This window comes from Nesoenas mayeri (genome assembly GCF_963082525.1).
Source record: "Nesoenas mayeri genome assembly, chromosome: 24".
NCBI lineage: Eukaryota > Metazoa > Chordata > Aves > Columbiformes > Columbidae > Nesoenas > Nesoenas mayeri.
The window spans coordinates 329,490-345,256 of NC_137546.1; the positions used below are offsets into that span (position 1 = coordinate 329,490).

The 15,767-nt window shown below is 56.0% G+C and overlaps 1 protein-coding gene across 3 annotated transcripts in view; it reads right to left on the bottom strand.

The window, feature by feature from the left end:
* Positions 1 to 15,767, bottom strand: part of CAMTA1 (calmodulin binding transcription activator 1) — a gene marked incomplete at its 3' end in the record, with an annotated part of 128,449 nt that overhangs the window by 64,225 nt on the left and 48,457 nt on the right. For all 3 annotated transcript variants that reach the window (XM_080358898.1, XM_080358897.1, XM_080358896.1), the window contains exon 5: positions 360 to 431. In XM_080358898.1, coding sequence (XP_080215024.1) covers positions 360 to 431 — 72 coding nt within the window. The remainder of the gene's footprint in view (positions 1 to 359; positions 432 to 15,767) is intronic.

The window sequence follows — 15,767 nt, forward strand, 5'->3', positions numbered from 1 at the left end:
CCACCTCCTTTGTGGCCATATCGTAGGAACCGGGAGTTTCTCTTCCTGTTGGGTATCATGGTCCATCTTGGCACCGTACTCTGCTACACTTCAAGATGCCTGGGACACGCTGCCGAGAATCACCGCCCCCGGTCCCCCACGCGGAGGGCACAGCGCGCCCTTGGTGCCGAACACGAGCACGCTGCACGCACAGCGAGGCGTCCCGCGTCACGTTTTATAAACAGGCTCATGAGAACACACTTCCCATGCACCCATCTTGATCCAAAGCAATTATCAGAGCAAAGAGGGTGCCTGAACATCGACACGCGCCCTCCGAACGTGAGCGAGCCAGAGCCGGGAGGAACCGGTCGCCATCCTACCTGCAGCAGCCAGTAGCACCTTCTGTGAAACGTGGGGATGATGGAGGAATGGACGTAGCAGCCGTACAAGCACTGGGGACACAAAAAGAGAGAAAGCAGAGGGGGTTAGCGGAGGAAACAGTCACCGAGGCAGCGGCGCTGGGGACACGTCGGGACACACAGCCCTGGGTCCCAGCTCCCAGCGCAGGTCTGGAGCATCACCGCAGGTCACAGAGCCCCGGCACCCCGGGCGCTGCGGCCACCCCGCGGCTTCGCTTCAGCACAGCCTTCGAAACACAGACACCTTGTCCAGCTGAACAGTCAGGGCTTGTGAACCGAAAAGGCGGCTGTCAGGTATTCTATACAGCAAAGTGCCAAAACACAGTTACTATATTTTTCTTCTTTTTTTAAACAAACGCTTATTCCCTGATTAACCGAAACGAGTAAGCCAAAGGAATCCTTTCTGCAGGAAAAGGTCAAACTTCCCGTCTGTTAAAACCTTCCGGCAGCAGCGCTGGTTGGGAGCTGAGCCCAGCGCATGCCAAACACAGAACTGTTTTCATTTGAAAGATCCCGGTACAATTCCTGTCCACAAGATTTGTTTATTATTAAGAAAGCAATATTATTTTCTGCCTGTGCTGGCTTTTAATACAGCACACATGGGGCACGGGGTGTGCGTAATGATACATTCTCCCATACCTAGGGTGATTAGTTTTTCTTAAATGCGAGATTGCAACGGCCCAGCAATCTGCTCACAGCTTTCCTCTGGTATTTTCCCAAGGACACTGCGGGCCACGTACGTTCCAGGCACAGCGGTGCTCCCCGGCTCCGGAACAAACCGATAAATCCCACCGCAGGAATTTCCTTCTTGTTTCGCTCAGCGGCTCTGAGGACGCTCACGACACCGCGTCCTCCACCCGCCGGGCCCGCGGCTCCGGGATTCTGGAGCCGGCACCGAATGCCCCGGCAGCAGCAGCCGCAGGACGGGACGGCCCCGGCCCCACTGGGAACCGCACTAAACGGGACCTAAGCAGACGGGTCCCAGAAGAGCCTGTCGCTGAATCACCATCCCGGTGGTCTGGAACACCTTTTGCGGGTTCAGATGCCGCCGCACCACCAGCGATGCACAGGCGGCACGCGGCCCCGGACAGAGCAGCGCGGGGACCCGCGCGGTGCCGCCGCCGTCCCGGGCACGAGCACAAGCACGAGCACAAGCATGACCACGAGCACGCCGCGCGCAGCCCGGGCTGGGGCCACCGGAGCCGCGGGCACGCGCTGCGGCGGCGGCTCCCGAGCCCGCCCGAGCACACGTGTCGGGGAACACGCGGACGCGAGGTCCGTGCTCGCAAAGTCGGCCTGAATTGAAGAGGATTTAGGGGCTGCTGGCTGCTATCTCCAAGTTATTTTTAAATACAAATGACAAAGATTAATAACGTTTTAAAATGTGCCAAGGGTACATTCCACACACAAAAAGAGCAGGGAGGAAAAACAGAGGGAAAAAAACCTGGAGAAAATAATCCAAAGAAAAGCTTGACATTTAAATCCCCGCGCTCAGCCGAGGGAAAGCGGCCGCCGTTTGTCTCAGATAATCCCTGAGCGCTTCGGCTGCGCGGCACCGCTCGGCTCTGCCGCCCCGACCTGCTCACCGTGCCCCGGGAAGCGCCTCGGCACGGCAGCAGCTCCAGCGCCAGCTGCGCCGGAGCAGCCCCTGCCGCCGGGAGCACCCCCAGCGCCTCATGCAATATATATCAATCTATATCAATCCATAGCAGCGCGCCCCCGCCTGCTTCACAGCACCGATTTGCTGCGAAGGCGATCGAAACTTCACCGTGATTAAAACAAAAACGCATGACAAGCACTAACGCTGAGCTGCGCTGCGCGGCGGGAAGCGCGCTCCATCTCCAGGTCTGTCTCGCGTGTAATTCTAGAGGTGTCGATAACGACTTACATAAAAGCATCCCACCTCCGCAAAACTGCTCCTCAACACTTCAGCGAGCCATTAGGAAACCCTCACGGTTCCCGCAATTTGCACAGCGTCCTGAATACTGAGCAGATTTCTTTTCTTTTCTCTTCCCCCCCTGGCACAACGTGGGAATCTGGATCTGCACCGACGGGCTGGGGCTGGATGTGGGAATCTGGGCAGCCGGCAGGAAGGATACGCAGGACAGCGGGAGCTTCTGCACCGGGAGAACACGGCGCGGAAAGCCCCCAGACTCCCGGTTTGTGGAGCACAGACAGAACAGGCGACAGCGGCACTGAAAACTACATCACTTTTTGGATAAAAATGCATTTTCAAGGTGAATGAGCCAAGCGCTGTTTGATGACATAAAATCTGAAGTGTGGTGCGCGATCCCCGTGGGCCCGTGGGGTCTGGGGGGCGCAGGGGAGGCCCCGCGGCGCTGGGCACCGTGGCGCTGGGCACTGTGGTGCTGGGCACCGCGGCGCTGGGCACCACGGTAATGGGCACCATGGCGCTGCCACCGCCAGCGCGGGGAAGGGAATGACCGGGAGTTGCCTGCGTGGCGCCGGGGGGCGGGCGAGCAGGGCACCGGCAGGCCCGGAGCTACACGCGTCTGTAAACTGAATTCTTGCTCAAAACCGGCCAAAGGGCTTTCATTAGCTGTTTTTGGTGCTTTTCAGTCGAGGAGATGCAATCGCGCGGGCCTGTGTGTCTGTGGCTCCGTTAATGCCGGGCTGGGCGCTCAGCCAACGCATTAAGTGAAATCGAATTCCTGAAACCAGCTTTAATCAGCAGATTTTTAAGGTTAGAATGACTCTCTCCTCGGGAAGGCTTGCCAAGGTTAATTCTGTCCCGAGCAGGCTGAATTAATGGGCTGGACAGGGGAGAGCGCGTTTCTCATGATCCTCTTTCCAGTTTACGAAATCTCCAGAACAGAACTGGCATTTCGGAGCTGGGGGGAAACGAAACGCGGCTTCAGCAGCTCGTCCAGCTCCGGAGACGGAGCGACCGGCAGCGCCCACGCCGCGGGGCGCCAGCGCAGCCCCGTCCCGTCCCCGTGCCCTCACCCGGACACGGCGCTCAGCACCGGCTCCAGCCCCGGGGGCCAGCGATGCTGCCGCTGGAGCAGCCAAGAGCAGCCGCCGGCTCCCCGAACGCCAAACCCCACCTGCCCTGGCCCCGCCGCAGCTCGATCCTCCTCCAGATCGATGGCAATCAAAGCGCAGAGGGCCCTGCTGCCGGGGGAGCGCTGTGCAGCCACAGCTCCCGGCCCCGCTCCCGCGCGGCCCGCACCTCGTGCCGTCAGACGTGACACCAGAGGGGACAGAAAAACATCCGAGTATTAGTGGATTTTTCTATCCTGAGCTCCTTACAGTGATCGTGGCTTATTTAAAAACAATACAATAATGCTGAGGTGTTCTTCCTTAACAAGAACGCCCTGGGAATTGAAACAGGAAAGCAGGAGAATAAAAAATTCAAGATAGGGCTGGACAGGCTTTGAAATTCTTCTCCCCAGCGAGTCCCACCAGTGGATATTTAAAAAAATAAAAACCGCCTCGATTTTGTTCAGATTTTCACCCTGAATTCCCAATTCCCTTAATAAGAAGCTAAATCAATCTTTAGAGAACAAATCACGTAAGACCTGTGGCTTTAAATTATTAAAATATACTTGAGTAATTCTGTGGTGTAAGGCTTCAACTTCCAGCAGCCGCCACACGCGGCACCTGCGCGGCGACCGCGGTCCCGGTCCGGCCAGGGACACGGACCTGCCAGGGACACGATCCTGCCGGGGACACGGACCTGTCAGGGACACGGATCTGATGCAAGGACACGGATCTGATGCAGGGACATGGTCTGGCCAGGGACACGGACCTGCCAGGGGAGCACGGTTGGAAAACCAAGGCAACCAAAACCTGGAGTCTTTAACAGAAGCCGCCTCTTGGCCACCAGATTATCAAGCATCAGGGAAAACCTTCAACTCGTACACACGTCACCTCTCTTTCCCACAGACCTGAAGCGAGCACCCTCCGAGACGGGGTTATCTCGCAGCAGAGGGTCCGTCCTTCAGGACAGGGATGCTACAGCCACAGGCACGTTCCAAATCCGTTTGAACATCAGATTAGGCTCACCCCTGCCAGCCACAGGAGCTGGGAGACAGCAGCAGCTCCGCCTGCTCCATTAATCAAAATGCAGTGAAAAAAGCCAGCGTGCTGCTGTAAAACCCCCTGACTCGATGCCAGCACCACGCACGGGGAACCCAGCGCCATCAATCTTCCTCCTCCTCCCTGGCAGCGAGATGCGCTGGGGAGGGCGGATGAGGGGGCTCGGAGGCGAGCGGAGGAGCAGGGTTTTGACAGGGAAGTGATGCAGTTACACCAGGCTGACCGGGACGCGACAAGAACCCGAGCGCAGCGTTGTCCGTGCAGACCAGCTTGTGAAAGCAGGGAGGTGCTCCCGTGGCTGACCCTGCAGTGCTGGGGTCCCTGGGGGCAGGGGCTGCCCCGGGGTCTGGGTTCCCCCTGAGAAGGGAAAAAGCGTCACAACACGGGGAGGCATCGCAGACTTCCCGCTGTGACAGCAAATCCGCAGCCGCAACACTGCTGAACGTGCTTCCTCACGGCTCCTCCCGTGAGCCACAGACACCAGACAGGGCTGGCCTCCCATCCAGCGCCTACAGACACCGACTTTGATTCAGCAAAGTGCAAAACCCGTGCTGCGATCTCAGCGCTGGACTGATCCGCACTGCTGGCAAGGTTCACCTTCCATCCACGTCAACTGAACCTGAGCAACGGCTTTTGGTTCCCAGTTTGGGCAGAGTCCCTGTGTTCTGATGACAGACCTCAAAAGCCAGCTGAACACCGAGGCGGCTGCAGGGCCCGGAGAACCTGACCCTTCGTTCCTGCGCCCGGTCAGCGCCGGCTCCGGCCGGCAGCGCGGTTCTGGTTTAATCCGGCTGGCTCTTCTCCGACGTGTTTCAAACCCGCCTGGTGCCCCCATGTCACCAGCAGCGACGCTCAGATAAGGGTTCCTGGAGCAAGCCCGGGGATCTGGTCTGGCGGCTCATAACTGAGGAGGGGTCACCGCAGCCTCCGAACCCAGAGCCAAGCTCCATTCACTGCAGGCCTTGTCACTTCTGGTAGCTTTTGCTGCCAAATATTGCCCTGTTTACCTCGGGACTTGTTAGAAAGCAATTTTGGAAATGTTCAATATTTAATGAAATATTTAAATGTTTAATGGGTTCTTTGTCAAACTCTGTTTCCCCTCTGTGGAGTTCTGAAGTCACTGCAAGGACAGCAGGTTTTAGCTTTCTTACCGTTGGAAACGATTCTTCAAGCAACACTGGCTAATGGACAGAAACCTGCAGATTGGGGCAGCGATCTCTGGTGCTGCACACGGACACGCGCACGCCCGCGCCCGCAGCCGCTGCACACGGACACGCGCACGCCCGCGCCCGCAGCCGCTGCACACGGACACGCGCACGCCCACGCCCGCAGCCGCTGCACACGGACACGTGTACGCCCGCGCCCGCAGCCTCGTTTCACACACCGAGCGCCCGCTCCGGCCGCACAGACCCGGGTGCCTCAGCCGGCCCGAGGGCGCGCTCCAGCACCTTCCCTGCCTTCTTCCACCAACACCTTGCTCTGTGTCTTCAGCCTCTCTGTTATGCTGATGCATGAGAAAGAGACACGCTGAACCGTGCTACCTGTTGGATACTGAAGGCCGGCCGCGTTTCCCGCTTTAATGTGTTTTTGTTCCCCAGCCTGAAGCCGGTAACGGCATTTTCCAGCCTGCCCAAACCTCTCTTTTCTATTCCTGGTCCCGGGCAGCGTGCTGCTCCACAGAACGCGGCGAGGGGCGCCACGGCCCCTGACCTCCCCGCACACAACAACGCTGCAGCGCTACGTGCCGGCTATCAAACTCTCCATTTTTTATACTGGTAATTCTTTTAATAAGAATTCTTCAAATATTTATGAAGAGAAGCGCATGCGGCCGGTCCAAGGAGGAGCAGCAGCTTTAACCTGCGTGCTCTGCAGCCCTGCCCGCCGTGCGAGACGCGAGCGCGGACGCCCCATCCGCAGAGGGTCCCGCAGCCGCCCCGGACGCCGGGACCACGTCCTGCACCGGCCGTGCCATGGGAACCGCGCGGCGCTGTCTCCCCAGAATGCCAACACGAGGCGGCTTCTCTACAAGGGCAAAATTTGATATGAATTTTCTGTTATTTGCAATGCTGCCGACTGCAAGACGACTCCATAGGAACTGCTCGCGCTGGCCTGCTACTTTATTGCTCAAATTGGTATTAGCCACACACTTGCAATTGGGTTATCCTTGAGTTTTGACTACAACTAACCTCATAAAATCTTTCACGAATTCCACAGGAAACAAAATCCACAGCCAGTCCTGCTGTGGTATCATTGGTATGCAGACCCGCACACCCGCCTGCAGTAGATGTCTGTTCATAAATACGTATTTCTTTATTAATATGGGGATACTTTAATCTCAGTCTAATTTTACCTTTAGGGAAGCCACATCCCGAGGCTGCCAGGAGCTAAAACCCTCCAGATGCAGCAGCGTCATTTGTATTCAAAGCAGCAGGTCTATCTGTCAACATGTTTGTCTTCCCTATCTGCCAACCCTTATTTATAATCCCATTCAGATTAATGAACGACAGTAGTTCTCATCACAAGAAATTTGATTAATCAGTTTAAGTGCTTAATCACCCTGGCCGTGGTGAGCGCGCGCCCGCGGGCGCTGCGGGCAGGGACGGGGCGCTGCGGGCAGGACGGGGCGCTGCGGGCAGGAGGGGGCGCTGCGGGCAGGACGGGGCGCTGCGGGCAGGGACTGGGGGGGCACCGTGGGCAGGGACGGAGCGCGGGGTGCGGGACACAGCTCGGCTTTCCCTTGGGAACAGCTCAGGTGTGCACGGGACCCTGGACGGGATCAACGGCTTTCCCGGAGCTTCAAGCTTCCTGAGGGCCAGGGATCACAGCCAGCCTGGACCGCGCTCCTGGCGTCGCGGTGGCTCTGGAGGCCGCGGCCTCCCTGCTGCTCCGGGCCTGCTGCTGCCATGGCAACGGCCGCCATGGCTCCCGCGCCCACCGCGCCGAGTAGCGAACAGGAGCCGCGACCCCTCAGCCCGGGATCCCGAGCCCGGCCAGCCGCTCGCTTCCCTGCGTGTTCCCAGGAGCCCGGGGCTCCGCAGCCAAGAGCCCAGGGATCTCAGGCTTGGCAGCAGTCTGGGTGACAGATCCTCCTCAAGTGCGAACTGCCACAGTTCCACAGAAGTCAGCAGAGATACGACAATTTACACCCACTTAGGTTCTGCCACTGGGTAATTAGCACATTGCAAATAACTGGAAACACTCCCAAATAAGAACACTCTTAAGCCTGAAGCGAGAATGTTTGAACAAAAAGAACCAAGCGCCACATTTTTTCCCAGGATTACGCAAACGCGCAGGCTGCTCTGCTGGCGGCTCCAGCCCCGCTGCCTTCGGCGCAGCGCTCCCTGCGGTCACCCGGCGCCCCCGCTCCACACGGCACAGCGGCACGGCGGCATGGCCCGGCACTCGCCCGCTGACCCCAGCCCAGCCCGGGACCCCCGCCCGTGTCCCCGTTCACAGATCAGATCTCACGGGGTAACAACGCCCACGTGAGCGGCCGCAGCAGCGCCGTGGGGTTCTCCTGTTCCTAACGCCGTGCACTCTGCTTTTTGTAAGGTCACCAGAAGCACTATTTTTGGCTGGCGTTAATTAGCAACTACACTGAATACCTGTTTGCTATATATAGCAGTATGTAACGGCATGAAGTAAACAGGTGGTCACATTCGCCACTTGTGGCATGGGAAGGGCTACGGCCTTTCAATGGCGTGCAGTTCCAGCGCCCTGCGTAGCTCCGCTCTGGATCACGCCAAACCCGGCGGCAGGATGAGCCCCTCGGTCTCTCCTGTTGGGCTGACCAGCCTAACATCAGTACCGGGAACGGCAAGGCAAAACTGATCGGCCATTCGATTAATAAGGAATTACAGGATGTGAATACAACTAATGCTCGCCAGCCTGGGGTTTTTTGCCCTTGTCAAGAAAACCTGATTTCATCATTTGAGGAGGTTCAAAGTCTGTTTGACAAAGGCAATGTATTTGTAAGGCACCTAACATTTTGTATGGCATTCGGCAGAGAAGCCAACAGCATTCTAACATTCAAAAGCAGCGCCACAAATCCCCTGCAGCACACGTTCAGTGGATGAAAAGCTGACAGAGCTCAGCTGGGAGTTACAACGGTGGTAACAGTGAGCGCCGGGAGGAGCCTGCGCCCCGCGAACCCGCCACGCTGGACGAACTAAAGCTTCGCCGTGCACAATGACTCAGCCCCTCGGAACTCACGTCTGCTTCAGTCTCTGCACCAGCAGATAACGCGCGGCTTTAGCAACGTGCCCGTGTTTAACGCACTCGACGGGGAGCGGGACTCTCCTTCCGGCCCTCCCTGAGCTCCCTATTAGCCGGGGAAACCAAGGGTGTCCGGTGGCGAGCGGGGAATAAATCATCGCTCTGGGCTAAATGGAGTGGTGCGGATCTGCTGGAAACGCCGCCTTTGCCAGCAGCGCAAGTAATGAAGGCTGCACGCGCGGGGGACGGCGCAATGAGCCGCCGCGCTGCCGAGGGTGCTCGCACGGCGCCAGGAGTGGCGCTCCAGGGTGCTCGTATGGCTCCATGAGCGGCGCTCCAGGGTGCTCGTATGGCTCCAGGAGCGGCGCTCCAGGGTGCTCGCACGGCGCCAGGAGCGGCGCTCCAGGGTGTTCACACGGCTCCAGGAGCGGCGCTCCAGGGTGTTCACGTGGCTCCATGAGCGGTGCTCCTTTCCATCTACAGTTGGCTTAAAAGAAGGAAGTTTTGCACAAGTCATGTCTGGTTATGATTTCCTTCAGTTGATGGCACTATTGCTAAAGATGGGAGAACCAAACCTGAACTGTATTGTTAAATTAGCCACTTATGCCCCAACCCAGAGGGATGAACTTGAGTGCTTTTAACAAGCACTTATTTATGATCAATCTGAAAAACTGGGGCATTTATCTTCTGTAATTTCCTCCTAAATGACGTGAGCAGACGCACGCAACGCTCGGCCTGCGGAGCAGCGGGAGCAGGCCCTGGCCGCGGCTCCTTTGTCGCCCAGCTCACCTCCCTGTGCCCCGTTCTTAACAACGCCAGAAAGCCCTACCTTGAAACCTTGGCAAACTCTTCCCGCGTTTTGCTCTCCTCCGTACCTTCCCATTGCCGGGCAGCGCAGAGCGCGGAGGACAGAGCAGCCGAAGTGCCAGCGGCGCTCTCGCACGCGCTCCCGTCCCAAGCGGCGCCGCTCTGCCGCACCGCGCGCCACGGGGAGGGTCCTGCACAGTCACCGCCCGTTCACAAACACCCCCGACCCTCTTCCCCAAGTATTCGTCGCCCGTGAAAGCGGGAAACCTCTCCGTTTTACAAGAGTTTTTACAAGTCAGACAAAAGCTATTAATAGGAGTGAAGCCTACAACATCCCCGGGGGGGACGGGAAAAGAAATCAGCACTGCAAGTAAAGATCAAGTGAAGCTCTGGTGACAGATGGTGCTCTACAAAAGGTCAACCCTTGGCTCATTCTGCTGTTCATTATTTATTAACAATCTTTCTGACATTGGCGTTACCGCAAGAGTCCAGCATTATGCAGATAATAAAATGTTATTTTATAGTTCAAGGTCCCCTGCAGGTACAGCAGAGTTTGCGAAGTGACTCGCCGCGCCGCACAGCACTCAGGGCACGCGCCGGCCCGCCCGCGGGCACAGGGAACGAAGAGCTGACGCTCGCCCGCCTGGCCGCCTGCCCTCCACCGGACCAGCTGCCCGGGACAGGCTCCCACTAAAACACACCATCATCTGCCTGCACGGTGCGATGCACCCACCTGGACAACCACGATACGATACACCCACCTGTACAACCACGATACGATACACCCACCTGTACAACCACGACGCGATACACCCACCTGTACAACCACAATACGATACACCCACCTGTACAACCACAATGCGATACACCCACCTGTACAACCACGATACGATACACTCATCTGTACAACCACAATATGATACACCCACCTGTACAACCACAATGCGATACATCCACCTGTACAACCACGATACGATACACCCATCTGTAGAACCACAATGCGATGCAGCCACCTGTACAACCACAACGCGATACACCCACCTGTACAACCACAACGCGATACACCCGTCTGTACAACCACGATGCGTAGCTGGAGGCCAGTGTGTGCTTTCTGAACCAGGCGCTCCCACAGACAGGAGCCCCGGCTTGGCCATCCAAGTTCTTTCACACCAGCAAAGTCAGACTGCTCGACAAGAAATGGAAAAGCCTTTTACATTCTGCACATTTTCTAAATTCCAGTAATTTTCAGCACTTTGAACTAATATCTGTAAAAAGTTTAATGAACGTCTAGTGGATTCCTGAGAAGGAAGAAGCAGCAGCAGGTGCCACCTGCAGGACCTGCTCCTCCAGTAGCACAAGGGGAAGCAAGAAAGCAAAAGCAGTGGCGGGCCCCGGGTAACCCGGGAATCGGCCCGCGGCACAGCACCCCAGTCACAGCACCCGCAGCCCGGGCACACGGCAACAGCCACGGATATTCCACTTGAGTCTGGTTCTGTCAACCGCCAACGACAACGTGTATAAATAAACACAGAGCACACTGGCAATGATGTGAAATGATGCCTCCTATAATTATCACTATTCTGTGGTACCATTAACAGGCAAAAGCACAGAATCCCAATGACCACGTTCGCACGGCAGCCTGGATTTGCTGTCTGACACCACGTGGCTGTAAAGCCGCCCCAGGAACGCAGCTGCTGATGGCACACGACCCACGGGCAGACGGCAAGAGTCTGTTTTGGCAACCCAACCCGTTCTGTGCATGAAAAACGGCAGCGCTGCTGCAGGCTGAAATACGGCTTTCTCCATGTGCCCAGAGGGGCCGGAGCGCAGAGCGAGCTGAGCACCATCTTTACACCACGTAACTCTCCCAACAAAGCCGAGCCGTCACCACAACACGACATCCTACACGGCTCCAAGGCACCGAGCCTCGGCATTTTATTTCTCAACTGTGTACCTACCACTTAACTCCAAAAAATATTACTCACAAAAGATGATTCCTAAAAGTAAAGTTTGTAATTTTATTACAGCTCTGGGCTGGATCGGCTGATCTTTGAAGAAATGAGGTTGTGCCCTTTTCCTCTGGTGTGCGCAGGACGCCTGGGCGGTGAGGGGCCAGAGCGCTGCGCGGGGCTCTGGCCACGAGCTGCGTGTCCTGCCCACACCACCCGGCTCCAGGCGCCCCTGGCAGCACACAAAGTGCCTCCAGCGCCCTCAGGAAGGCAATCCTGCAGCTGCAACGCGCTTCCAACAAGCAATTTCAAGAGCTTACATTATTTGCTTAATTTTTTTTCCTTTAAATGAAGGTAATAGGGGTCTCCCGTTCAACATGAAACAGAGATGTGACTTTCCGCTTCCTGCTCATTTTAGTACACATGGACATTGCTGAAAATTCTGTTTTAAAGTAGAATTTCTTTCTGATAATTTGTATCAGCAATCAGATGCAGGCACAGTGTGGTTATCTAAGTCTAAAATTCCACGGTATTCTCCCCCAAACAGCTTCATGCACGGCTTCCTTAGGGCACGTTCCCTGCGGAGCGGCAGCCAGGCGCTCCCCCTTTGCTCTCACTGATCAATGTAAGCAATAAAAATACGTTCTCCTCTGCAGCAGTGCTATTAAAATGTAAACACAGCCAGAAGATCTCGAGCGGGCTACAGAAGTGCTCTGTTCGACAGCCAAACCGGACGCCGTCTGCGGCTGCCTGGCCCGGCGCGGTCTGGCGGTACCGCGGCGCCTTGCACCGGAGCCCACACCCCGGGCACGGGCGCCGGAGCCGCGGGCGCCGGGGCCGCTCACCAGGTTCCCGGGACCAGGGTCCCCTGGCAGCGGGACGCGGCCCCCAGCCCACAGCCAAACCGGCTCACGGTGTCCCCGCGCGGCGAGCCCTGCAGTGCCGCGGGCCGCGTGTGTGGCACCGCGTGGCACCGCGCGGCCAGAAACACCCAGTCTGTGCCCAGCAGGGGAATGAAAATTCAAAACGTCCCTCATGAATAATTCACAGGATGCATGCGAGTAAATTACAGCAAAGTAAATATATATATGTATATAAATAGATACATATATATGCAAATCAATACATTAAGGGCTCAAGTTATCCACCAGGAAAAATACCAGCCACATAAGAATGTTTGCTTAATTCTGGATCAAAGGTGTAAAACTGGAACTAAAGAAGCAGCCTCTAAATTTCCCACAACATGGCATCAAGCGGTCCTGACACCGCACGCACCCCTGACATCACACACCCTCCTGAGCTTTGATTTTGTCCTCCACTCCTGTTCCCGCGGGCCCTGCCAGCGCCGCGTCGCTGTGCCGAACGGCACGGCGGCACCGCAGCGAGGGCACCGAGCCCCGGACCCCATGGACAACAGAACGACACACGGCACAGACACGGGTGCGGGGCCATCCATCACCACTCCCTCCCTCCCCGCAGGAAAGGTGGGATCACACTAAAAACAGAACAGACACCTGCAAATAGATGGGTATTTATACGCAATACTGTGACAACTGTCACTTCGCATTAGTCAGAGAGATCCCACAGGACCTGGGCAAGTATTAAATGTACCAATTGTTGTTTACTGGCAAAATATAATAAAATCCACCCTCCCTGATGGTTTCCTGGTGGGGATTGCTCCTCTCCCTAAAGTCATTCATGAAATAAGGATGTTCCTCCAAGATCCTGGGCAGAAAACACTTTATCAGAGCACCAGGGCAGGGGGGTGGATTGTTACCACTCCTCCCCCTTGGACACCTCCACGGCTACACCGGGCTCAAAGGGTGACCGTGAATCACCGCGCAGCAGTGCCGCGGGACGCGGGAGCCAGGCAGTTAGGAGGCACCTGCCAGGAGAAGTTCGGGTAACTGAAGCAGCCAAGCGCCGGCCCGGCCGCAGCCGCGGTGTCGCCAGACGGACAATGGCCCAAGAGGCTTTTCCACACGCGCTGCGGCCGCCACGCGGGTTTGCGCGTGTCTAACACCAGTGTGTGCAAAGCACACCGGGTCATCGCGCTGGAACTCAGCGCACGCTGTATCTCATCTAGGATACGCAATTTGCTGGCTATACTCTAGTAAAATAACTTTATGGCTTTCTGTCGTGATAAATAACAGTTTATAGCATAACGGAATTAATATTTACTTTGAAAGCTGTGTTGACTATTCAAATAAAGTTGCTATATTTAGAACCATCTCAACTGCTGCTGGTTCTTTAAATGCTGTGAATTGACAAGCCAACAGGCAGGTATTAAATTCCAGTGCCCTCTGGCCATTAATAAACCTTCAGATTTCAGATTTGTAATCAAAACCCTTCCATACATTTTATACAGTTGCTGTAGTTCAAAAACTGTTAATTCAAGAGCGTGACGAATCCGACCCGAAGGGGCCGCGGGTCTGGAACGCGCTCCGGCGGCGCCGCGCGGCGGCCGTCACTGCCCGCGCTGCCGCGGCTCTGCGACGGCGGCGTCACCTGTGACACCCGCCCGCGGGCACAGGGTGGACAGCCCAGCAGCACCGGGCGAAGGGAAGGTCTCTGCTAAAGGTCGAGTCCCAGTGTTGGCCACAGCCCCCGCTCCAGGACACCATGGGCAGGAAGGGAAGCAACGGGAGGCAGGAGAGGATCTATTTAACCTTTTGAAGCCCCAAATATGCTTCTCTTCAGCAGGAATAAACAAATGGTTCTGGCTGTGGCGGGTAAGACTCGATGCAGCGGACGGACCACGTCCCAGGGGCCGGCGGGGCTGTCACACCGTTGTCTTTGCTAAAAGCAGATGAGGGAGGGTCAGGATGCCCCACACCACCGAAACGCCACCAAACTAACGGTGGAAGGCACCAAATAACAGGGAAAAGCCTGAGAAAGCAATTTAATCCTTTTATTCCACCTTTTCTCCCTTAATCATACCAAAACAAAACCAAAAACGTTTTCCATTCTGGTCCGTGTCCAAAACGATGTGCAAACTAATTAAGTGTAAAAACAGTTCCTTGGCGCTATATCCTTTAAAGTAAATGCAACGCTGGCTGTTCCTACCCACGGCTCTGCCCCATCCCGCTGTAACTCCCAATCTGCCGCTGGAAGGACTATTTGCAAAACCACGAGTAGGAAACAGACTCGTTATTTCTTTTTAAATTTATTTTCATTTCTTTCAGAGTCCCCATCTGGAACCCCCCAGTAACCCAGCCTGACGGGCGACGTGATGATCCTTCGCCACACACCACAGAGCCAGCTGAGACAACTAAAGCATTAGGGACCTTACGGCTCTGCTGAAGAACAAAAGCTCCTTGACACTTATAGACACGTATAGGGCATCAGGAAAAGACGCCAAAAGCCACCACCATTTGCTGTGAATTTATGTTACTGCAAGCGAATGCATTAGGACCCTGGTATAGAAGAGGAATTATTGATACGTATGTTCCCTCCAGCAGAGACTCCCAGGAGACGCATTCCAGATTTAACGATAATCCATATTCCCCTTCGCTATTGGAAACCAGACACACGAGGCGCTCAGGCGCTGTCACAGCCCCATGTTCTGGTGCCGTGACCCCCACCGTCACCGCTGCTGTCACCATGACCGTCCCCACCGCGCGGCCCACGAGGAGCCCGCGCCGCCGCGCTGCCGAGCGCAGGATCGCTGTCAGAGCCCAACGCTACAGAACCTCCTGCGGAGTTTTGAGGGGACGTCCCAGGGTTTATGCAGTAATTGAGTAACCGAAAATTTCCACCGCTGTCCTCTCGGACTAATCTGTAACAGCGTTAAAGGACTGCTATGACAATAATTAAATGCAAGTCCTGACACAAAACTGATACTCTGCATCTCCACAAGGGAGTTTCTCTCTTAATAAGACTTAGAGTTTACCTTTTTTTTTCCTTCTTAAGGAATTCGTAAAGATTATCATATTGTACTGAGCCAAGACACGAGACAGATACATGAGAGAACAAGAGATTTTAGATCTGTGAGCTCTGGCGCATCCACCTTGTTCTCTGACCTCCCCGAGGAGCCGGAGGGCGGTTCGGTGAGAGCCCGTAAGTACCTTCTGGAGGGAAAACGTCAGGTACCAAAGGGCTGTTCAGCTCAACACCAGCAGTACAGCAACAGCCTCCTCCAAAACACACCCTGAGGGAGAGCCCGGTGCTGGTCCATTTCAACAGCAATCCCACCTCTGCACACTGCGAGACCAACACGGGCACGCGGGAAACCACGGAAACCGCTTCCAAAACCCAGCTGGTGTCTTGTGAGGACCAAATCACGAACATGCAAAGCTGTCAGGTAAAAAAAGCGCTTGGCAACCCACCTCGAGCT